The sequence below is a fragment of the Choloepus didactylus genome, chromosome 4 (genome assembly GCF_015220235.1).
Source record: "Choloepus didactylus isolate mChoDid1 chromosome 4, mChoDid1.pri, whole genome shotgun sequence".
Lineage (NCBI taxonomy): Eukaryota > Metazoa > Chordata > Mammalia > Pilosa > Megalonychidae > Choloepus > Choloepus didactylus.
This window is the reverse complement of record NC_051310.1, coordinates 59,823,393-59,848,723: the sequence shown is the minus strand read 5'-3', so window position 1 is coordinate 59,848,723 and position 25,331 is coordinate 59,823,393. Positions and strand designations below refer to the sequence as shown.

Here is a 25,331-nt window from a genome sequence, read left to right as displayed (position 1 = left end):
ACTTTGGAAAAGGTTTTGCAGTTTCATATAAAAATATATACCTACCCATTGACTTAGGAATACCACTCCAAAGAGAAGTGAAAACACATGTCAACAAAAGGCTTGTACAAGAATGTACTTAGTGGTTTTATTTATATAGCCCCACACTGGAAACTTCTATAATGTGCATTAATAGGAGAATAAACAAATTTTGATGCATTCATGCAATGGAATCCTACTCATCAATAAGAAAGACTAAACTGATAAATTTAAAAATATTGGAAAAGTCTCAAACATGCTGAATGAAAGAAGACAAACATAAAGAGTATATAGCATGTGATTCCATTTAAATAAATTCTAGAGCAGGAAAAATTAAGGTGAAAAAAAATTAGAATGGTTGTTGCCTCTGGATGACTGGGGAGGGTTACACAGGATTACTTTCTGGAGGGATGGAAATGTTCTGAATCATGTCAGAGGTGTAGTTAGTCAAAACTGTATAGCTTAGATTTGTGGCTTTCAGTATATGTATATGTTCCGGGTTGCTAAAGCTGTCATTATACAAAATACCAGAAATGGATTGGCTTTCATAAAGGGGATTTATTAGGTTACAATTTTACAGTTCTAAGGCTGTGAAAATGTCCAAATTAAGGCATCAACAAGAGGATATCTTCACTGGAGAAAGGTCGATGGCATCTGGAACACCTCTGTCAGCTGGGAAGGCACATGACTGGTGTCTGCTGGTCCTTTGCTCCCAAGTTGCATTTCAAAATGGCTTTCTCCAAAATGTTTCTGGGCTTCTGTCTCTCTTAGCTTCTCTGAGCTCTCAGCTCTCTGCTTGGTTCTCCTGGGACATTTCTCTCTAAGCATCTTGGAATCTTCTCTTAGCTTCTCCAGGGAAAACTCTGGGCTTCATCTCTTAGCTTAGCACCTCCAAACGTCCTTCTGTCTGCATCTCCAAGTGTCTCCAAGTGTTTGTTGGGTCTGTTTGGGCTCTCAGCTCTCTTAAAGGACTCCCGGTGATCTAATTAAGACCTACCCAGAATGGGCGGGGTCATGCCTCCATGGAAATGATCTAATCGAAAGGTTTCACCTTCATTTGGGTGGGTCACATCTCCATGGAAACACCTAATCAAAAGGCTCCACCCTAATCAAAAGACTAATAGGTCTGCCCCCACAAGATTGCATTAAAGAACAGGGCTCTTCAGGAGGACATAATATATCCAAACTGGCACAGTATATTTCACCTCAAAAAAACTATAAGAGAATAAATGGAGTGGGGAGTAGGCAGATAGATGATGCAAGAATGGCAAGGTATTACCATTCTAAAGAGATTTAATCAGTAACTGAAACTTCCAACACAGAAAAGCCATATGGACCATATGGCTTCACAGGGGAATTTCACCATACCAAGAAGAATTAGCACCAATCCTGCTCAAACTCTTCCAAAAATTGAAGAGTAGGGAACACTCCCTAACTCATTCTGTGAGACCAACATCGCCCTCATACCAAAGCCAGATAAAGATATCACAGAAAAGAAAATTACAGACCAACAGCTCTTAGAAACATGATGCAGAAATCCTCAACAAAATACTAGCAACCCCAATTTAACAGTACATTAAAAGGATTATACACCATGATCAAGTGGGGTTTATCCTAGTTATGCAAGTGTGGTTCAACATAAGACAATCAATTAATGTAATACACTACATTAACAGAAGGGAGAAAAACCCATACAGTCATCTGGCTTGATGCAGAAAAGGCATTTGACAAAATCCAGTACCAATTCTGATTTGAAAAAAAAAACAAAAACCTTAGAAAACTAGGAATAGAAGGAAACTTCCTCAACATGATAAAGGGCATATATGAAAAACCCACAGCTAACATCATACTTAATGGTGAATGAATGAAAGCTTTCCCTCTAAGATCTGGAATAGGACAAGGATGCCCACTGTCACCACTGTTATTCAGCATTGTACTGGAATTCTTACCAGAGCAGTTGGGCAAGAAAAAGAAATAAAAGGCATTCAAATTGGAAAGGAAGAAGTGAAGATTTCCTTATTTGCAGGTGATATCCTATATACAGAAATTCCTGAAAAATCCACAACATAGCTACTGGAACTTATAATAAGTTCAGCAAACTGGTGGGTACAAGATGAACATATAAAAATCAGTAATGTTTCAATGATCTATTCATAAACAATCTGAAGAGGAAATCAAGAAAAAAAAAACTCCATTTACAATAGCAACTAGAAGAATCAAATAACTAGGAATATATCTAACCAAGTTTCAGAGGACTTGTACACAGAAAACTACAAAACATTTTTTAAAAAATCGAAGAAGACCTAAGTAAATGGAAGGACATTCCATGTTCACAGATTAGAAGACTAAATATTGTTAAGATACTGTCAAGTCTACAAAAAGCAATCTACAGATTCAACACAATGCCAGTTAGAATTTCAACAGCCTTCCTTTGCAGAAATAGAAAAGCCAATCATCAAATTTATATGGAAGGGAAATGGCCCCAAATAGCCAAACTCATCTTGAAAAAGAACAAAATTGGAGGGCTCACACTTCCTGATCTTAAAACTTATTACAAAGCCAAAGTAATCAAAACAGGATGGTAGTGCTGGGCCTCTCCTGGATTTAGCTTCTGGTTTTAGTGGCTTTCTCCAAAAATGTCTCTGGGCTTCTGGATTAGCTTCTTTCTTAGCTTCTGCCGGGGCAAACTCGGGATTACATATCTTAGCTTCTCATAGCTCTCTGCTTATTTCTTCTGGGGCATTTCTGTCTAAGCGTCTCTGGGCTTCTGTCTCAGCTTCTGTCTTAGCTTCTGCTTAGCTTCTCTGAGCAACTCCAAAACGTCTCTGCCTTTTATCCTCTCATAGAGGACTCCAGCAAGGGGATTAAGACCCACCTTGAATGTGTGGAGTCACATCTCCATGGAAACAACCTAATCAAAAGATCCCACCCACAACAGGTCTGCCCCCACAAGACTAGACTAAAAGAGCATAGTCTTTTCTGGGGTACATAAGAGATCCAAACCAACACATGTAACAACATTGATGAACCTTGGAGACATGTTAAGAGAAATAAGCCAGACACAAAGGATAAATATTATATGTTGCCGCTGATATAAAATTATTAGGTTAAGCAAATTCATAGGTCCAGAAACTAGAATGTAGGCTAGCAGGGGCCGGGGTGGGCATAGGGGTAGGAAATGGGAGTTAATGTTTAAATTATACAGAGTTTCTATTTGGAATGATGGAAGAGTTTAGTAATGGATGGTGGTGATGGTAGCACAACATCGTGAATGTAATTAACAGCACTGAAATATATATTTGAATGTGGTTAAGTGGGAAAATTTTAGATGGTATATATGTATTAGAGTAAATATTTTTTAAAAAAGCCCATGGGACTGTACAACACAAACAGTGAACCCTAAAGTAAACTATGGACTATGGTTAATAGTGCAATTATATAAATTGTCTTTCATGAATGATAATATACCACATTAATGCAAGGTGTTAATAATAGTGTGGCATATGAGAACTCTTTTATTTATGATTTTTCTATAAACCTACAACTTCTGTAATAGTGATAAAAGGTTATACTTTTCCCTTTAGTTTGTATATTTTTTAATCCTTCCATAATAAAAAGTTTTAAAAGTGTTTTTGATTAATGAATTCCCTGGATTTTTTTTCCCACTGCTGCACTTTTCCTGGACAATATTCAATTATCAATATTTCTTCAGAGCACAGTGATTAAGGCCACAAGTTTGGAGTAACATGCCTGGGTTTGAATCTAGATGCTGCCAATTATTTAGTTTATGTAACTTGGACAAGTTCTTTGATTTCTCCCTATTTCAGTTCCCTTCTAGGGCCTGGTGAGGTTGTTGAATTGACTGGAAAAGTGTGCCAAGTGCTTTCAGAGTCCCTGCAGTGCATTACTTGCTCAATACGTGTTAACTATTATTATTAGTGGTGACAAAGTGTGGCATAATCTAAAAAAAAAAAAAAAAAAAAAAAAAAAAAAGGCATTATTTTGGCTTTGGAAAAGCCTTTTTACATTTAATTGGAATGTTTGAAGTGACAGTCTTTGATATTGGAGAAATGACATGTTGGCACCATGCTGGGATAGGTTTGGTTTAGAAGACATTAAAAGGGGATCCTGCTTTTCCTTCCTGCCCTTTTGGTTGACTCTTCCTTGTTTACCTCGAGAATTAACACCTAAACTATCTCATGACATTGTCTTCAAATTCTTAATATCATGCACACATAAAACTATAAAACAGACAATCAGGAAATCTTTTTTTCTTGTTTGTTTGCTTTTTGAATTTGAGCTTTTTCCCTTTTCCTTTGGAGAGCATCTCAGGGATGTTTTGCTTGGGTCAATATTTAAATGGGCTGTATTTCCTGACTTCGAAAACAACTAGTGGTAGGGAGAGAAGGCTAAGACTTTTGGACATAAAAATAGCAAAATACTTTCCAGCAGGCTCATAAAAAAGCCAACTCGATAACCAAATTCAGTCTCAGGTCTGGAATACAATTCCCTTTTGAGTGTCTTTTATTAGCAACTTTCAACTCCACGCTTTCACATTGTTAACGGCTAAACCTTTCCTTTATCGCTGGAATTTGTTCATTCCTTCTAGAAATATGTATTGAGCACCTTCTCTATGGCCAGGCTTCATTAGGTACTGGGGATGTAATGATGAGAACTGCAGATACTTAATAGTTTGTGGGGGACACATTATGGGGTTGTCAGGGAAGGCCTCCCTCCCCAAGAAGTCACCCTGTCGGATGAAAAGGGCTCCATTGATCTCTTTCTTGCTTTACACAATGTTGGTTATTGGTGTCATTTTCCTTTAGAGGACTTGAATGGAATTTGCCAGAATGAGCTGGCTTTCAACCCTTATTTATGCTAATAGTCTTCCAAAATCCCTTTGTCGCTACATATTTTGTTTTAGGAGAGTGGATTTCGGCACATCTGTTCAGGGGCCAAGGTCTCTGCATACCCCTTACCATGTCATGGAGAGATTCCCACGCCTCGGCTCTCTTGCTGCATGTGTGTGACTTCCTTCCTTCCTTTTTATCCTCCCCTGAGGATGTGTTCACATGCTCATGTCTGTTTCTAGCCCATCTCCCTCCTCATCCTGAAATGTAAGGAGCATCTTTTAAAATTAAGTTGAACTTCCCATGGGCCTTCTCCACAACATCTTGTTTTTGGAAGCTTCAACATTTCCTACTCCTTGATCTCTTGCTTTTGCAGAATGTTTTGTTGTTTTTGTTGCATTCTCATCTTTTTCCCTCCACTGCTGTAAAAACAAACAAACAAAAGACATTTAAACCCATTTTCTCAGAATATTTGTTTTTCCCATTGCTTTGCTTTGTTTTGTTTGGCTATGTTTTTTATTTGATAAATAATTAAAAAAAAAATAAACCCATTTAGGTTTTAGCTGATGCTTCACATGTTGACTATTGCTTTCTGTGTTTCTTCAGGATGATTTTTAATGGCTTTTCTGCCTCATAGCCTGGTTTCCCCATCTGCACTTGTGAAATTGTTGGCGAAAGTTAGCTTTATTTGAATAACTCAAACACATACCATGTTATACCACATGATTTCTCTATTTGAGAATTTTAATCAGTTTTTTAAAATCCTTCTTTTAGGTTTTTACAGTTATTTATTGAACATCTAACATTTTCTCGTATCAGGATTTGGATTTTCTCACACACCCAGAACCTTCCTTCCAGCCCTCCCACCCTCCCTACGGGGCTTCTCTCCTCGTCCTTCCGGCTCTGCGGGTGTCCCCTTGGTCGGGTGGTTTTGCTGGGTCACTTGGGTCAATGGCATTCTCCCTCTGAGCTTGTGAGCCCTTATCTCCATTGCTGACTCGGCAGTTAGTTAAACTGCCAAGTGACATATACAGACCTTCTCGTGAACTGTCTAAAAGATATGTCTTTTCATCTCTGGGCCTACATGACTTAGTATAGTATTCTTCTGAGCACTCAAAATATTAAATTGATTAAAAAGATATTAGCCCCTAACTTTCTTCTTTACCTTCAGTTTCAATGATCTACTTTGGCCTTCAGCTCTCCAGGTTTGTTCCCTTTCACAAAACAATACTGGACAGTTTTACTTGTCTCATCAGTGCCAAAGCTGGCTGGGGAAGCATTGGAATTTATAGATCTCTTGGAACAAAATGAAGTGACTGGCCTCCAGTGAGTTGTGACCTCTTACTTAGAAGCAGAACTCAATTCTTACTTATGCACCAACAATTAGTTACTATTACTCTGCCCCCCCTTTTAAATAGTTGCCTAACAGATTGCAAAAGATTATGCCCTAGGCTTTTATGGAACACAGCTTCTTAGCTCAATATCACAGAATAGAAAATAGGGCAAGGTTTACAATGGAGTCTTATAAGCTTAGAAAACATCTTTGTTTAGAAAGCGACATAATTTGATCTTAAGTACTTCTTGGGACTAGAAGAAACATTGTTAATTCATGTCACTTGCCTGAAAACAAAACAAAACAAAACAAAAAAACTCTAGAAGTTCTACATTCCACAGATGTCTTAACCAGTGAATATTAAAGAAAACATCTGTCCTGTTCCCTCTTTAAAAGGAATTCTGGGCATGTAAAGGAGTCAAGTTCACAGGGTAGGCCTCCATCTATCACACAGCAAGGGCCGGAAAGGGCACCGCAACGGAGGCTGTTCCTGTTTCCTGCTGGGAATAAGTAGGAGGCGTTTACTCTTCATTATGTGGTTGCTTTCAACATAATCTATGAGAAAGTAAAATGAAGTTTCTAAACTACTGCCAGATGGCGAGTATTTGGAGCAATGAAATGGGAGTCTAAAGCCCAATCAGTAAGAAAGTGATATATTCAGGACAAGATGAACAAGTCCCTTTTGAGAACACCTGAAAGTGAAGCATTGCAAACAAACCTTCCATGAAGACGTTTGGGCTGATTGTACAATGTTATTTATCATTTCTTGGGTATGAGGTCTAGAAATAAAATCCGAAGCCAAGTGACAAAGATGGCCTCAACAGCAGTCTCTTATTGGCTACCTTTTCTTTGTTCTCCTTTGGTAAGTTTTTTCCTTGTGTAGGTTATTTTTGAAGAGCTGGCTCCCTTTTCCCTGTCTTTGGTGTAGATCAACTGGTATGGTCACCTGCTAGTACAAATGATGGCTTTTTTACCCTTGTAGAAAAACAATCATTATCTGCCCTATTTAGTCTATGATACTGCATATCTTTTCATTCTCACTTAAGCTGCCCTGAACTGGTTTTATGGAACAAATTTTTTTTTTTCTTTTTTTGAAGCCTTTTAACTGGTTTTACCTACCTGGAATCACTCCTTCCTCTGGTATTTCCTATATTAATCAGCTACATTTTAAAAACAAACAAAATAAAATAGATTCTAGGCATTTTCAAGGGTGCCTTGCCATACAGCAATGATTTTTATCTTTTTCTATCCTGTTGACTTCATAATTTATAATGCACTTTTAAAATCAGAGAAGTGTAGGGTAATTTCCTGAGAAGGAACGTCACTTTCAGGATTTCAATTTAGTAGAGTTCACATCTATTATAAGAGGCTGGATTCAAAGTGCAGGAACACCTTTGATATTAAACCAGGCTGCCAAGAGATCTCAAGTAAGTTCCATGACTCCTCAGCTGCGACTCAGAGGGTTTTAAAAGATTAGTGCCGACATTTTCACAATTGCTTATGAGTAACAACGTTGTGATTTGTATACTGACCAGAGCCTCAAGCCTAGAGTCAATTTTCTAATTGAGCTGATAGATCGATTCTCCCTCTCTTGTCCTGTCCCTCTCATGACCAACCCTGCACATTTGCAGGATAGTGGCTGCAGCCTGCGAGCACAGAGCAAAGCCAACTGGACCACAAGGGGACTGAACCCCTGACTCTTGGCTCAGTTAGCTCCACTCTTAAACCTGGACAGCCAAACAGTCAGCTAATTTGTGATTCACTTGTCAGCCAGGGCCAGACTCATGTGCTGATCTAGTCCAGACCCAGAAAGTAGGTCAAAGAGCAGAGTGGCAGCTGTCAAGAGCAACTGATGATGTCCATTAAGCAGCAGTGACTTTCAGTGGCACTCTTCACACTGGACTTGAGAATCACTTAACAGTCTCTCTTTAAAAAAAGAACAGCTTTTTTTCTACCATAGAAGAGGAAAATATTTGCCACTTATATTTTTAAAAATGTTTAACAATCTTGTAGTTTTAAAAGTTGAACCATACTACCTGTCATCTTCTGCAACTAGATATTTTTTATTCAGTTTTGAGATATATTCGTATACCATAAAATTGTCCAAAGTGTACAATCAGTTGTTCCCAGTACCATCATATAGTTGTGTATTCATCACCTCAATCTATTTTTTGAACATTTTCCTTGTACCAGAAAAACTGAAAATAAGAATAAAAAATAAAAGTAAAGAACACCCAAAACACAACCCCACCTTATTTTTCATTTAGTTTTTTGTCCCCATTTTTCTTCTCATCCGTCCATACACTGGATAAAGGGATTGTGATCCACAAGGTTTTCACAATCACGTTGTCACTCCTTGTAAGCTACACTGCTATACAATCATCTTCAAGAGTCAAGGCTACTGGGTAGCAGTTTGATAGTTTCAGGTATTTGCGTCTAGCTATTCCAATACATTAAAACCTAAAAAGGGTTATCTATTAGTACATAAGAATGCCCACCAGTGTGACCTCTCGACTCCATTTGGAATCTCTCAGCCACTGAAACTTTTCTTTGTTTCATTTCTCAATCCCTTTTGGTCAAGATGTTCTCAATCCCACGATGTCAGGTCCAGATTCATCCCCGGGAGTCATATCCTGCATTGCCAGGGAGATTTACACCCCTGGGTGTCAGATCCCACGTAGGGGGGAGGGCAGTGATTTCACCTGCCAAGTTGGCTTAGTTAGAGAGAGAGGGCCAAATCTGAGCAACGAAGAGGTACTCAGGGGGAGATTCTTAGGCACAATTATAAGCAGGTGTAGCCTCTCCTTGCAACTAGATATTTTTGATTCAACATTAGGTTGGGATTCAGCCATGTTGTTTTGTCTATTGTAATTTATTCACTGTTATTTTGATTCTATTTTAGGACTGTAATGTATCCATTCTACCATGATAGAAATTTGATTGTTTGCAGATTTTTGCTATGTGCTATGCACATTCTTGTGCAGTCTCCTGGGTACAGGTGCAAGCTTCTCCAGGGTATATAACCACAGCATGTTGTGGAATTGCTGGGCAGTAGGATAATCTTTAATTTTATTAGATGATATAGGGATTTCCAAAGTGCTCTGTACCAGTTTATGCTCCCACCAGCAATAATTATTCCAATAATTCCACATCCTGGCCAATACTTGCAATAATGACTTTAAATATTTTACTAATATGGTAGATATGAAACTGTGTTTTAATTGTATTTGAAATTTGTTTCTTCCCCCCGTTTTCCTGAAAACTAGGGAAATGGAGCAGTTTTTCATGGGTTTATTGACCGTTCAGGGTTTACTTTTGTGAAATGCCTATTTCAGTCTCTTGCCCAATTTTCTTTTCATCAGTGTGTGCATGTGTTTATTTTCTGGATGTTAATAATTTGCCAGTTGTGTATTGCAAATATCCTCTCCCAATTTGATCTGCCTTTTTTCTCTTTATCTTTTTTCTTATTTTAATGTAATCAGTTTATACTTTTGTCTCGTTAAGAAGCAAAATCCTTCTTCCCCTGTTGTATTAGCTCCTATATCATTTTTTGAAAGTTTTAGCTTTGCTTTTAGCATGTCTTTAACCTGTTTCATATTGATTTGGACGCCTATATACACATATGAGGGAGTAGTCCAAATTCTTTTGCTTCATAAGGATAACCAATAGCACTATTCATTAAAAAGTCCTGCCATCGCATTAATCTGAAATGCAGGCTATCAGATTAAGTTTCCATACACGTGCATGTTTGCTTCTGGAGTCTCTCTTCTGACTTCTTTGGTTATTTTATTTATACCTGTGCCAACACTATAATGTAGTTTTATATTAACTCTGTCTATCTGGTAAGGCTAGTCCCACCACCTGCTGTTCTTTAGGAGAGCTTTGGCTATTCTTGGCCCTTTGCTCTCCTGGATTAGAAGAAATGTCTGTCTTCCAAATGTTCTTTCTAAGAGCTGTTTTTGTAGTTAGGCAAGGAAAATAGAAAAAAGGGTGTTTAGATGACTCTGATCAGTAAACCTGAGAGTAAATGTTTACTTTTCTTTACTTGGTCATAAAAACAAAGTTCTTAGAACTTAGATTTGAAATGAGAATTTTCTGCTTATAAAAATGTTTTCTTTTTTGTGCAGTATCTACAACTATATTGACAGATAGATAGGATTTTAAACCTGCTTAGTTGGTTGTGCTGTTTTTATCGAATTTAATTAACACTGAACTTGGACCACTTCCCTGAACAGAAATACAGACATTGCCTAGCCAATAAGGCCACATGAGACTATAATTAGATTTCATGAAATAATGGTCTCAAATTATTTTAAGTGCTTGTAATGTTTAGTAATATGTAAGCCCACACACAAGTATCAAAAGGGAAACTCACTGTGTGTGTGTGTGTGTGTAAAACACATGTGCACTGATAACTGTTTACCAAGGGAATAGGGAATTTTAATGTACACATTCAGCCTGGGAAACTTTGTATTGTTTATTAAATAAACCAGAGAAAGCAAGAGAGGACTCAGCAGTGGGAAATAAGGTCACCAGATAAGCCATTTTTACTACCCTGTTTCCTGTTCTGGCAATTCACTCTGAGAATTTCAGCCCCCTAACCCAGGTCACAAATTTCCCATTTCCTGACCCTCCTCCCTACCACCTCCCCCATTCTTGAGCTGCCAAACCCTAAGCAGTTCAAAAAGATAAAGACAAAGATAATTTGTTGAAGAGCACAGAGCTCTTCAGTAAACATCTTCTTCCTGGATATCACTCTGCAGAGATGACTGAAACTTTTTCAAAAGAGTAAAAATTGGATCAACTTATTACTATACCATGCCTAGTAGGGCTATACCCAAACCAAGTCAATTTATCCTTGCCTTTCTCCTGCAACCATGCAGCTACAAAAGGGGATAACTACAATAGCTACAAAAACTTTTGGGGGTGCCAAGTTTTTTTGAATCAGGGATAATTTTTAGAACACATATCGGAGCATAGATGGCAACTGTGCAGTTTAGTAGAGACATTAATTATCAGCGAGGACATTATGTCACAAAGCAATGGATTTCAGAGAGCCCAGTTCTCATATTTTCTGAATTGCTGAAGAGGTAAAGCATGCTACTATGCTCTAAGTGATTAGCCTAAAAAACAGCAGCATCCTTTGTCAAACTTAATTATAGGTGGAAGAAAATCATTATGAATTATGAAAGACACAATATAGAGATGTTTCAGAGGATCAAAAAAAGGTGTGAGTAAAAAAACATCTTATTGAGAAACTATGTCCAATGTAGGTACAGAGCTGAGTACTTTAAACCCTTTATTTAATCCTGTGTATTTTTCCAGATAAATTAAGGGTCAAGGATCAGATTGCTAGTATAGTAGAGGAATCTGAACCAAGGTTGTTTGTTCCCATTACATCACCAATTGAAAATTAAAAGCTAAATGCACCAGAACACTGAAAAATGCGCTTCATAAGACTTTTTTTTTTTTTTTTTTTTTTTTTGGGGGGAGGGACTCCAGCCTGGTTGCACATTGGAGCTACCTAGGGAGGTTCCAGGATACATACCACCTGGACCAGATAAATCAGAATCTCTGGGGGCTTCTGTCTTCAAGGAAAGGACAGGGAGTGGGAACGAGAACAGCAAGGGCTTTGCTGGGGCCAAATCCTAATTTCTCCACTTGCTAGCTGTGTGACCTTGATCAAGTTAGTTAACCTCTCTGAGATTCAGATTCCCCCACCGTAAAACGTATGCCTCCCAGGACCATTGTGAGTGCAGCTTGAGACCATGGACTCCAAGGTCAGACAGCTGTGGTTCTGCTCTTTATTGGCTGTGACCTTGAGAAGTTACCTAACATCTCTGAACCATCATTTCCCCAGTTTTTTTTTTTTATCATCATTTTATTGAGATATATTCACATACCACGCAGTCATACAAAACAAATTGTACTTTCGATTGTTTACAGTACCATTACTTAGTTGTACATTCATCACCTAAATCAATCCCTGACACCTTCATTAGCACACACACAAAAATAACAAGAATAATAATTAGAGTGAAAAAGAGCAATTGAAGTAAAAAAGAACACTGGGTACCTTTGTCTGTTTGTTTCCTTCCCCTACTTTTCTACACATCCATCCATAAACTAGACAAAGTGGAGTTTGGTCCTTATGGCTTTCCCAATCCCCTTGTCACCCCTCATAAGCTACATTTTTATACAACTGTCTTTGAGATTCATGGGTTCTGGGTTGTAGTTTGATAGTTTCAGGTATCCACCACCAGCTACCCCAATTCTTTAGAACCTAAAAAGGGTTGTCTAAAGTGTGCGTAAGAGTGCCCACCAGAGTGATCTCTCGGCTCGTTTAGGAATCTCTCTGCCACTGAAGCTTATTTCATTTCCTTTCACATCCCCCTTTTGGTCAAGAAGATGTTCTCCGTCCCACGATGCCGGGTCACATTCCTCCCCGGGAGTCATATTCCACGTTGCCAGGGAGATTCACTCCCCTGGGTGTCTGATCCCACGTAGGGGGGAGGGCAGTGATTTCACCTTTCAAGTTGGCTCAGCCAGAGAGAGGGCCACATCTGAGCAACAAAGAGGCATTCAAGAGGAGACTCTTAGGCACAAATATAGGGAGGCCTAGCCTCTCCTTTGCAGCAACCGGCTTCATAAGACTTTTAACAACAAAAAAGAGCAAAAACTATGGGATAGAGGAAAAAAAAAAAAGTTTACCCACATCTTTGCTTTTTGGCCTGGTGAGGAGGGTCAAGTACTGCAACTGGCTTTCCATCTACCAAGTTCATGTCTCTAATACCCGGACTTCTGTAGTTCAAGGTTGTGTAAAAAATGATTTGTACCAAGTTTAGATTACTAATTAACTGTATCAGTGGCTTCTGGTAGGTCTCTAACTTGCTGATTTAAGATAAATCATTGCAAGAGTTTTGTTTTCCTGTCTCCAATGCCTTCATGTCCACATGAAATTGAGTTGGAACAGAAACTTGAACCCAGGACTCTCAAGGCCCTGTCTAGTGATCCTCACCCTGAACTATGTTGTCTCTCTAGAAAGATCACCACCAGTAGGGTTCTTCGGGATTATGCAGCATTTAACACTACAGGATAGGGACATGGGAACCTGGGTTCCACTTCTAGCTCTGCCTTGACACTAATTAATACTAGTTGTGACTGCTGTGTGACTCGGCCTTTCTGAGCCTCATCTCTAAAATGAGGCTGGACTGTAGGACTCCTTAAAAGAGATAATATATGTGAAAGCACTTAGCCCACTTCCTAATGCATAGTTGGTGTGCAAAAAAAAAAAAACAAAAAACAACAAAAAAAACTTTTCCTTATTAAACTATGCTAAAGCTGTAACATTTCTGAATTTTGATAATTCCTTGATTTCCAAAACGATTATATGTAATAAACAACTATGTAATAACTCATCCTGGGTAGAAACCATGCTGCTTAGATCAGACCTCAAGGAATTATAATTAAGTTGGGTCAAAAGTATATACCCAGGCATTATAAGGATGATTGTTCTTAAATTCCACAAAAAGATCAAAGTCCATGGTGGGTCATAGAATTCTTAAGTTCAGTGGAGGCAGAGAGATTTTTGGCAACAAGAAAACTTGAAAGTACTCATGGAGAAAAGAGCGCATGGCTCTTAAAATTTTTTAAATGCTGGACAGATGACATTTAGGTAATAGGCTTGAAAGCTCAGGGATGCAGACATCCCAGGTTGGAGATGAGCAAGTGCAAAGTGTATCTGGAGAATGTGAGCTGCCCAGTTTGACTGGCATTGTAGAAAACTGTTAGAAGGATGAAAACTGAGATGGGGAACACTGGCACTTCTTTTATCCTGCATGCTACAAGAATTGTTAGAGCTGTAATATAGCTGGTGCTATGCTGTGGTGAGATTACTCTCCAAATCACTGGAGGGCAGCAGGGCAAAGCAGAGGCAGGGAAATCAATCAAGAGGCTAATATCACTCACGTGAAGTCAGTGGGACTACAAAGGACTTGATGTGCCACAGACAATTACTATGAAGTTTAAAATAAGTTCTGCCAAAGATCACGTTTGTTCATCTGTCATTTCTGTTTATAACTACATTTCTAACATTTAAATACTCTACATTCATTTTTAAGAATTAGGAAAAATGATGGGTTCTCAATTTCAGTGGAAGACTATCTTAGAGATAAAGTACCTCTATCTGGTGACACTCTGGAATACTAGCAAGTTGCTCTCACAAGGCAAGATATTAGCCAGAGCATTTCTAAAAGGCAAAGTTCATTTCTACACAGTTACTGCTATATAAACAGTATAAAACAAGAAGTACAAAAGAAACAAATACTAAATAAAAGATTTTGCTTTTATTTAAAATAAAATGGATTTATACAGTCTTTAAACCATGGATTATTGGATAATACTGGTAACCCACCTTCCCTTGCACCCTTTCAGGCTAACTAGCACCAATGCAGATTGTAACAGCGTAACAGATTAGACCATGGCCAGTCCAGGCATCCGTTAAGGACATTGTGGAAAATCATGACTATAATGAAGTCATTCTTAAGTTAGCCAATATTAAAACTGCAAATAATTAACTGTTACCAAATTGATATTTATATCTTTTGAAAGCATTTAATCCAAAGATGCTATATCTAAGCCATTTGCTAGTTGTGAGAAGTTTTTAAAAAACTGTACAATTTTATAAAATTTGTGTTTGTACATTAGTTACACAAAATGCACACTTCATAGACCTTTACTTCATATTGTAATGCAAAAGTTGCATATTTTAGCAGAAAGTGAATATGCTGGTGAATACTAAAGGTGTTGTAATACAATATGGTGTAGAAATAAAAACACAAAACAATAGACATGCTTATTAAAAGACAAAAAACAAACCAAGCATAACGGAATAACAGCATTTTCCTTAAAGGTCAATGACATGATTAAATATCAGGCATCTTTTGTAGGGCTGATTTATGTAGGGGAAAAAAAATCAAATGGCTGCCAGGAATAGGGTATTTTAAAACATAAGGTCAAATTAACATGTACATTAAAACATAGGCATTAAACATGATAAATAGACTTCATATACAGTTTAAGCCCTGGATAACTTTGAAATAGATGGCTTGAGTTTCTTACATTTGGCTGGCTTAAATCAGTTTTGTTTGTTCCTGACTTGCCCAAGACACTACTTTAGTTTTCAATTTCTGGCCCTAAGGATGTGTGCCATATTCAATAGTTCATACATTGTTTCATGAAAGCAGATTAATAGTCGTGCTTGTTAGGGTAACATATTAGCTGGTCTGGTAAGGCAAAAAATTTTTCATGATAAAATGATAAATTTCAAGCTTACTTTATTAAGCAGCACATAACAAACAACAGCTTTTAAAGTTAAATATTGTCATGGCCATGGAGTTTCATTACACAGTATTTTCTATTCACACCCAACCACTGGTAAGTTTGTAGAACATCTCTTCATCTAAACTCTCATTTTGGTCTTTTGCACGTGTTGAGAGAAATATGTAGCCACCAATGAATTCATGGACCACTTTGCAATCTACTTCAGTACAAATGAAGGACAATCGTACCTCATCTGCAAACTCTACAGTGACCTGGAACAAAGACAAAGAACGATCAGTCCAAGTAAGACTCGAGAGATGGGTGGGTCCAAGCAAAGCTATTGTGTTAAGGTCTGGCCTATCATAAAATACTTGTTGAGCCTCAAATAATTACCCATTTCTCATCCTACACTATTAATGCCTTAAGTCCAAACGAATAAGGAAAGCTTAGCCTCTCCCTACTCCTCACCAATTTGTAGTTTTCATGTTCTGAAAAGGAAAAGTAAACGCCAGGGATCTAGGTCATTAAATTCCCAAATGTCTCTGGTGATTCAATTAATGAAAACATCTCTTTCCAAGTCCTGGGAGAAAAACTACTTCCTGTATTTAATATTTGCTTGAGATATTTAACCTTTAGGTGTCATGCCTGAATATTCCAGAAATATGAGTCTATGAAATGACAGGAAATGGCACAAACCCAGTACGATCCTAAAATAAAAGAAGACTTATTCATAAAAGATTGTATTTATTTTAAATATTTGAGTACTCCAAGGCTAGGGGCAGGTTTTAGAATTTAAAGGATCTCAACTTGAATCCTGTTACTTACTAAGTACATTCCATGAACAATGACATCTTTAGGTCTCTAAATTTTTTTTCCTACCAAAATTGGGTTTTTATTTATTAATAATAAAGACTATTGACACACACTGCTTACAAATAGTGTAGACGCAAAAATGTCCTCATTTTAGTGTCCTCATTTCTAAAGTAGGGATAACCCATTACTTTTGCAAGGTTGTGGTGAAGTTTAGAGATATGGTACAAATGTAAAACATTTAGTACCATGCCTGGCATGTAGTAGGCACTCAGTAAATAGTAGCTGCTATTGTGAGTGGAAGGGATTTAACCATTGAAAAAAGACAACCTTTAAAAGATCAAATACATTATGTCCTTAGAATTTTAATAATTGGGCTAATTGTGAAAGAAACAAATTTAAATGAGGAAATGAATAACCAGTCCATGTTCTGTATTTTAAGATGCGATGGCACAAATAATCTTCAGAATGTACTGACCTTGCTATTCTTAATTTACTAATTTTATGAAAGGGACCACAGTAGGTCTTCAAGTAATATTGTTACCAGCTTACCATTTTTATTTCCCAATTTACATTCCACTGTTTCATATTGCTGAATCGCCATGTTTTAATTGCATCTCCTGTGCTGGCATCCATCCTTATCAGTCTGTTGTATGCAATTCCAATAAGTTCCTCTTTTTTGCCCCCTTGAAACCTATTTTTAAAAAAATTAATGTTAAAAAACATGTTGGTCTGTTGTTTAATCTACATGCTCTTTAAAAGGGCTATTCTTGTATGTGTAAAAACAAATGCAATCTGTATACCATATTTTGAGTTTAAAATGTAAAAGTTTTAAGTATAGAGACTACACCCCAATATTTAAAATTTACCGTAAATCAAATTTATTGTTAATAGGTCCAAGTAGGAATACTTTAAATGTTTAATTTCTAATGACACGAAGTAGACTAAGTAAAAATTCACACATTAAGGTTTACATATAGGTGCTTTTGGTGCTTAGCAGAACTACTAACCTTGCAATGAAGTGTGTGATGCCAAATTCTGGTAAAGACTGCCAAGCTTGAATAAATCTCATCTTGGCTTCAATTAGACTCATCTGTGCTACATTCTGATGGGCCTCCAAGATTCTTGCTGATATCTAAATATGATTAAACATCACTTTTACCATTAGAAATTCTTTCATAGTAGAATAAAGACACACATACACAAAACATCAAAAGATTGAATTTGTATACCCCACCCCAAATCAGGTACTCCATTAATTGGAATTAGAAAACAGCTTAAAGCTACATCATTTGGAAATTTTAATAAAGCAATAACTTTTCAAAATAAACCTTCTGATGTATTTCTTCTTAATTTCAGTTACCATATATTAAGGAACAAAAAATACTATTGGAAGTACACAATTGCCATTCTTGAGACGTACTCCAAGTGCACACATATGGTACTGCTATTATAAAAAAATATTCTAATCCTGGTATACATGATGAGTTTTAAATTTAGTACCAAGATACATGATCAGGATGAGGACCTGGAATACAAGTTTCTAGCAAAAATTATTTGTTAGCAGCTCTGAAATACTCAAAATCACCATAATAATTTAAAAAAATTTCTGAAGGAATCATTTTATTTAAATTATATTCACATTGGAATGACTGCCCACATAAGGGGGGGGGGTGGGTTGAAGGGATCTATTAATCCATGAGGGGAGGTATTGGCTAGTGCTTTAAAAAAAAATTTTTTTTTTTTTTTTTTTTTGGTAAATATGGAGAACTTACCAAATCTCTTATATAGCCTGGCTGTAGATGGCAATGCGAAGAAAGAAAAAAGAGAGTGGAAAGAAAAAAAATAAGGCAATCAGAAAAAATGGCAACAAAGCAAAGAAAAAGTTGCGGTAACCTACAAACCAAAATTCCAGCCAAAAAACCATGCAAAAAATTACTTTAGGTGGAAACCAAGCAAAGTAAATGTAAGCATGAAAATGAAAATGAGGAAGCAGCGATTACTTCAATTTAGAATACTGAGAAACACTCCACATTATTTTAGAATATTAAGTTACTAAAATTAAGGGTAGATATCTGCAAGAAGAAAACACAAAGAGCATATACCTCTTTTGTCCCCCTCATATACCAGTTCTTACTGGTTAGGGCAAAGCTAATTATTTTAGTAGCAAAACCAAAATTAATATTCAAAAGCCTTTAATGTCTTCTCACATTTAAGTGAGAATATAATCCATGCATTGACTGCTTTTCAAGTTGAGGGCATAAAAAGTGCAGTGACCAGAGTACTTCTTCATTTACACAAGAAAAGCAAACCCCCTCAATTACCATATGCTTTTTGCATCCTTTTTCCTGGAAGGGAAAATAAAGAGATGCCATATACTGCACTAAGAACTGTGCCTATAAAGGTAAATCCATCTCACCTTGGCTTAAGATACATAAAAACACAGAACAACCTTTATTTAAGATGTAAAAATCCAGTTTGAGAGTCAGACTCAAAAATATCCAAGCAAGTTTAATTAATACATGTACAGTCTTAGAGAATTAACACGGACATAAACAAGATTATATTGAGGAATCCAAAGGAAAACAATGCACTTCTGCCTGGAGTGACCTGCACACATCTTCCTCCCAACTCCCAGTGACTTGGTTTAACAAAACCATTGAGCACCATGTCCGATGTGCCAGCATGAAGCCTGACACACAGCAGCAACTCAATTTCTGACTAGCAGCATCTATTAAGTGCCAGGGCAAAAGTACAAGGTCCCTACCCTTCTGGAAAAAACCTTTAAGTCTAGTTAGGGAAAGCAGGATTAAAAAAGAAAGTGCACCAGATAAGATGCCAACATGGAAGACAGGGCTGGAAGATTCCTCAAGCATGGACCACACACATACTGCCCTCCATCCAGTTAAAGATGAGTAAAACTTTTGTCTTTGCTTAAAGGAATTTTCAGTTGACTAAGTCTAGTAATCAGAGATAGAAAACTATCATTTCAAAGGCATCTGGGAAAACCAATATGCATCTTTGACAGCTAAATCCATGCCCAGCAGTTCTTAAAACCTTTAAGCTCTTTTTTTCCCGATACCGAGTAAAATGATAAAATTGCTAAGATTTGAAATTCATAGCCTTTGAAGACAAATGGATTTAATTTCAGAAACGTTTCTTTACAGATAATTTCTAAGCAAAAGAATTAAGACTAAAAAATGAAATTAGTACTTGATTCACTTTCCCTTTTTAACTTACAATCTACATTCCACAGCGCTCCCCAGGGCAGCATTTCCTCCATTCCTTACTACTCCCACTACGGGATAAACAATTTTCATGTAGCTTATACAACCTCTGAAACTTAAATACAAATTCTTTGTGACTAAAACTTCAGAACATTTCCAGTGAAGGGATTTCAGACCGACATAAACGTATTTAAAGTATATTAAGGAATTCATATTCTGGGTATTCCACTGGACCTTTTCAGTATGTTTTAAAATTATTCCTTAACAAAGATAAAAATGAAATATTTATTTTAAAGTTCTTCTCTTTTTTTCCCCCTAAAATGAAACCTTTTCCTTTTATGGCATGATATTTGGTGCAGAGAATATGGAGGGCTATCCTAAGTGAAATTCCCCAGCAAAGGATCTTTTATGTTGTACTGAATAAATCTTTTTCTTCATAGCAATCCTTTTATGGTACTAATTTCCAGGAAAGGAATTCTAAACACAGTGGATAAAAGAAGTGAATTTCAATGAAATAATTTACCAAACTTTGTCACGTAATGTAAATTCTGGTTATGTCCTGATTGTCGATGTAATTAAAAAAGACAATGTAGACTACTTCTACCCTTGCAAACCTTATTTCCAAAGTTGGAAAAATCAATTTAGACAGCAATAATAGGTTATTATAGATTTTGTTGGGAAGTGTTTGTGCTTTACATCACATTTACTTAATTATATAAGGAATAAAATTGAACAAATTAAGGAGCATTAAGGCAGTAAAGACTTTAGTCAGTCCCCTGAAATGTTTGAAAGAGCATAATAGGAGTGATTTCTTCAAGTTTAGGAAAAACACGTCTCAACTATTATAATTCTACCTCATCATCTGTCCTACTAAAAATAGATTTTTTTTAAATGACCAATTTAAACTGATTGAAGGATATCTATTTCCCAATTTCCCATCTTATATTCTAACCACCTGACAATGGAATTAAAACTACCAATTAAGACTAAAAAAATAAGGAAAACTAAATTTAAACTTTATATACAAATTATCAAACAAACCAGCACAAAACAAAAATAAAATGAACCAAGTACCTGTTTGTTCTTATACTTTTTAAGATAGCGAGGGGACACCAGACATTCAGGGTTTATATCAGTTGTGATCTGCTCTGCTATTAACTGAGGATCTGGGTTTAAATGTTGCATCTTCAGAAAGGAAAGAATATTTTGAACTTCTAAATTATAAGAACTGTCTGCCATGGTCTTGCCTTTGGAGGCCAATCTGCAGGCTGCCATCCAGTGTGCATACTGTTGTTCCTATTGAAAAGAAATACAAGAAATGTATCATGAGGAGCATAAACCATAAGGATGACTGATCAATATACTCAGGAAACAAAGAAAACTGAGGCTTACTTTTAATTGGAAAACTTACATTGTCACAACGAAGCCAGATTTCGTTCATGCCCTCTGCGACTGGTATCAGGAGTTTAATGTTAAATTTTTGGCCTGAAATGTTTACATCTGGAGTAACTTCACATCCTGTATGTAATGAAAAAGATTCAACTGTTAAAACTGTCAAATTTACTTTTTAAAAAAATTTTTTATCATGGTAACATATATACAACATAAATTCCCACTTTAACCACTTTTAATTCAGTGGTGTTACATTCACAATGTTGTGCTACCATCACCACCCTCAGTTACGAAAACTTATTCTATCACTCTAAGCAGAAACTCTATACCCATTAAACATTAACTCCCTTCACCCCCCACCCCTGGTAACCTGTATTCTAGTTACTGACTCCGTGAATTTGCTTATTCTAATTATTTCATAGCTGTGGGATCATACAATATTTGTCCTTTTGTGTCTGGCTTATTTCATGCAATACAATGTCTTCAAGGTTCATTCATGTTGTCGTATGTTTCAAAACTTCATTCCTTCTTATGACTGAATAATAATTCCACTGTGTGTATATACCACATTTTGTTTATCCATTCATCTGTGGATGGACCCTTTGGTTGCTTCTGCCTTGTAGCAATTATGTATAATGCAGTTATGAATGTTGGTGTGTAAATACCTGTTTGAGTCCCTGCTTTGAATTCTTTTGGGTATATACCTAGAAGTGGGATTGCCAGGTCATATAGTAATTCTATACTTAACTTTTCTGAGGAACTGCCAACCTGTTTGCCATAGCAGTTGCACCATTTGCATTTCTACCAGCAATGCCAAGAGGGGTTCCTATTTCTCTACATCCTGGCCAGCAGCTGTTATTTTCTGCTTTTTAAAAAATAATACCCATTCTATTGGGTGTGAAGTGGTATTTCACTGTGGTTGTGATTTGCAGTTTCCTAATGGCTGTTGATGTTGAGCATTCCCTTTTCGGTGCTTGCTGAACATCTGTATTATCTTTGGAGAAATGTCTATTCAAATTCAAAACCACTGCCTAACACAAGGCTCTGAAGATGCTTCCCTATATTTTCTTCTAGGAGTTTTAAAGTTTTGTTGGGTTTATTTTTGAACTCTAAATTTGATTCCACTGGTCTATAATGTCTTTGTGTTAGTACCACACTATTTTGATTACTGTAGCTTCACAGTAAGTTTTGAAATCAGGAAGCAAGAGTCCTTCACTTTTGTTCTTTGTCAAAGATGGTTTTGGCTATTTTGGGCCACTTGCTGCAATTACCATATGAATTTGATGACTGGCTTGTTCATTTCTGTAAAGAAGGAGTTTTAACTGTGATCGTGTTGAATATTAAACTGCTTTTGGGTGGTACTGACATCTTAACATTATTAAGTCTTTCAGTCCATGAACACGGAATTTATTTCCATTTATTTAGATCTTCGTTAATTTCTTTCAGCAATGTTTTGTAGGTTTCCATATAAAAGTCCTTTACATCCTTGGTTAAATTTATTCCTAGACATTATTTTAGTTGCTATTTTAAGTGGAATCATTTCCTTTATTTCATTTTTGGATTGTTCATTGCTATTGTTCAAATTTACTTTTAAGAAATCCCAAGTCAATATAGTAGCATTCATTTTCTGGCATCTTAATGTATTGAATTTTGCTATTATGGAATCTATAAATCAGGGGATAAATTCTTTATGCCCAGTGACATTTTAATTTTTGAGGTAGAGCAAAGTTCTATGAGATCTGGTGTACAGGAGAGGTAGAGGCATAGAATTTGTGGCCTTTATAATTTTTTTTTTTTTAATTGTGGCCCTTACAAGTCACACAGTTTGGTTGATTGAGAGAAGGAAAGGGTCTTGTTAAAAGGGAATTACCCAATCTGTGCTAGTCCTATATGGGGGCCTTTTCAGGGCCTGCTGCTCTCTAACTAAACTCTATGCCCTCCTACCCGGTGTGGAAGGAAGAAGCCTAACTGCACAGGGGTGAGGGAGGGAACAGGCTCTCTTGGTCTAATCGACTGGTCTTGGGAATGTGCCTCTTTTCAGAAATCAAAGTGTTAGAAACTTACTACAAAACAAATATTCACACTTACAAAGTAGATCAATTCAGGGGGTGACTATTTGCACAGAAATGTTTCCTTTCAACCGTGGTTTCTTTGTGTATGACTCAATTCATAAATTAACTTTATCCAGAATATTTTAAGAGCACATCTGCTGTATATATAAAAATATATACTTATTTACTTAGGAAGACACTATGAAAATAACTTTGGTGTTGAGAATTCCACTTTACAGCAAGTTTTCAGGAATACATAGATAAATGAGTTGTAAGAATCTGTGACCAACACTATTAAGCATTAATTGGTGGCTTTACAAAAAAGAATACAGATTTATTTAACATATACCTACTTAAATAATGGGTTAACAGTTGGCATAAATAAATAGTAACCAGTGAAATATAATGTCAAAGAGTTCATCAATCAGACAGATGTGGGTTCAAGACCTTTCTCTACCACTTAAACAATCACAGAAAATTTAATTTCTCTAAGTTCCAATTTCCTGACCTTGAAATCTACCTCATGGGGATGCTATCAAGATAAATAAGATAATGTACAGGTCAAAGCTTCCTAAAAGGTCTTTCAAATTGTCTGTGCTTAGTTCACAACTTGATATCATGCAATAGGCTCTGTAAGTGTTCTGGTTTGCTAAAGCTGCTGTTATGCAAAATACCAGAAATGGACTGGCTTTTATAATAAAAAGGGGATTTATCAGGTTACAGATTTACAGTTCTAAGGCCACAAAAGCGTCCAAACTAAGGCATCAAAGGCATCAACAAGAGGTGATACCTTCACTGAAGAAAGGCTGATAGCATCCAGAACACCTCTGTCAGCTGGGAAGGCACGTTTTGCTGGTGTTTGCTGGTCCTTCGCTCCCAGATTGCATTTCAAAATGGCTTTCTCCAAAATGTCTCTGGGTTTTTGTCTCTCTTTTAGCTTCTGTCTCTCAGCTCCTGTGCATCTTTGCTTGTTCTCTCGAAGCATATGGGGGTCCTCTCAGCTTCTCCAGGGCAAACTGGGCTTCATTCATCTCTTAGCTTAGCATCTCCAAACGTCTGTGTTGGCTCTTAGCTTCTCTCCAAAAGGTCTCTCTCAGCTTCTCTTAAAGGATGCCAGTGATCGTATCAAGACTCACCCTGAATGGGCAGGGTCACACCTCCACGGAAATAATCTAAACAAAAGGTCACCCACAGCTGGGTGAGTCACATCTCCATGGAAATACTCAATCAAAAGGTTCCACCTAACAAGACTGGATTAAAAGATCATGGCTCTTCTCAGGTCCATAAGGGGCATAGGAAGCAAAAATTTAAACTATTAGTACTGCTTGTTGTGCCTTGCTCTTTGTACTGGAGCAATTTCTCCCAGCACAGAGCATAAAAGAATGAGATAATAAACATCCATATATCTACCACCCAGAAAGAACAAATATTCAAATTATCATTTTTTCCCTTCACATAAATGTAATAAGAAGTAATAAAAGAAACAGAAAATTCTAGATAAAGATGAGGCCCTTTTTGTTTGTTCTCTTCTCCAGAAGCAACTCCTATGATGAATTTGGTGGATTTTCTCCCTCCCATTTGTTAATAATATGAATCCTATAAAATATGTAATCCTATAACAAGTAATTCTCTTTTTAAAGTATAATACAAAGACAGAGACAAAGGTGAGTGGTAACCCAGCTACTAGTGTAGGCATGGAAGCACATCTTAGGCAACATCAACTCCAGGCCACCTCAGCTACCTACTTCCATAGTAACATGCTTGACTTTGTTACTACCCAATTACTAGGCCTCCCAACTGTTAAGGCAAATATCCCATTCTGATCACAATCTGCAATTCTCCTTGCGCTATTCAAACTCTTTGAGGAGCCCTGTCCTGCAACCCCAACTTTCTCCCCATGAGCAACATATTTTCACCTCTCCCTTTCTCCAGCCTGGGCCCTTATACCAGATATCATTTCCAACTTCCTAGATTCGTTCTCTTTGCATGATACCCATTTAGCAGAACTTGTTCAGTCCAACTATCCATCTTTTAGTTGCCTATACTCAGACTGGTTAGCACTGCCAAGAGGGGAAGGGGATTAAAAAAAAAAAAAAAAAAAAATCACAGAACTGACCAGAAGGGTTTCATTAAAATTCATGGATGCCAACCTCACTCTGGCCCTCAACACTGGCAATCCTGTGTTTACACAGATATTGTCAACAAACATCCATTTCAAATCTTCTCAAACCTCCTACACTGTTACTTACTCTCAAGTGACAACCAATCTCTCTTTTAAGTTTCTCAAAGAAAATGAAAGCCATGAGAAGTGAAGTCACTCAGCTTCCTG

At 36.9% G+C, this 25,331-nt stretch overlaps 1 protein-coding gene across 4 annotated transcripts in view; it reads right to left on the bottom strand.

The window, feature by feature from the left end:
- Positions 1-14,524: 14,524 nt before the first annotated feature.
- The window catches only part of FERMT2 (fermitin family member 2), a 129,788-nt gene continuing 118,981 nt past the window's right edge, over positions 14,525-25,331 (bottom strand). For 2 of the 4 annotated variants that reach the window (XM_037832691.1, XM_037832693.1), the window contains 6 exons: positions 20,971-21,077; positions 20,634-20,855; positions 18,108-18,128; positions 17,343-17,467; positions 16,885-17,026; positions 14,525-15,794 (listed from right to left, as the gene is read on the bottom strand). In XM_037832691.1, the coding sequence (XP_037688619.1) occupies positions 15,621-15,794; positions 16,885-17,026; positions 17,343-17,467; positions 18,108-18,128; positions 20,634-20,855; positions 20,971-21,077 (791 nt within the window). In that variant the 3' untranslated portion in view covers positions 14,525-15,620. The remainder of the gene's footprint in view (positions 15,795-16,884; positions 17,027-17,342; positions 17,468-18,107; positions 18,129-20,633; positions 20,856-20,970; positions 21,078-25,331) is intronic. The other 2 variants (XM_037832692.1, XM_037832694.1) reach the window with 1 other exon arrangement.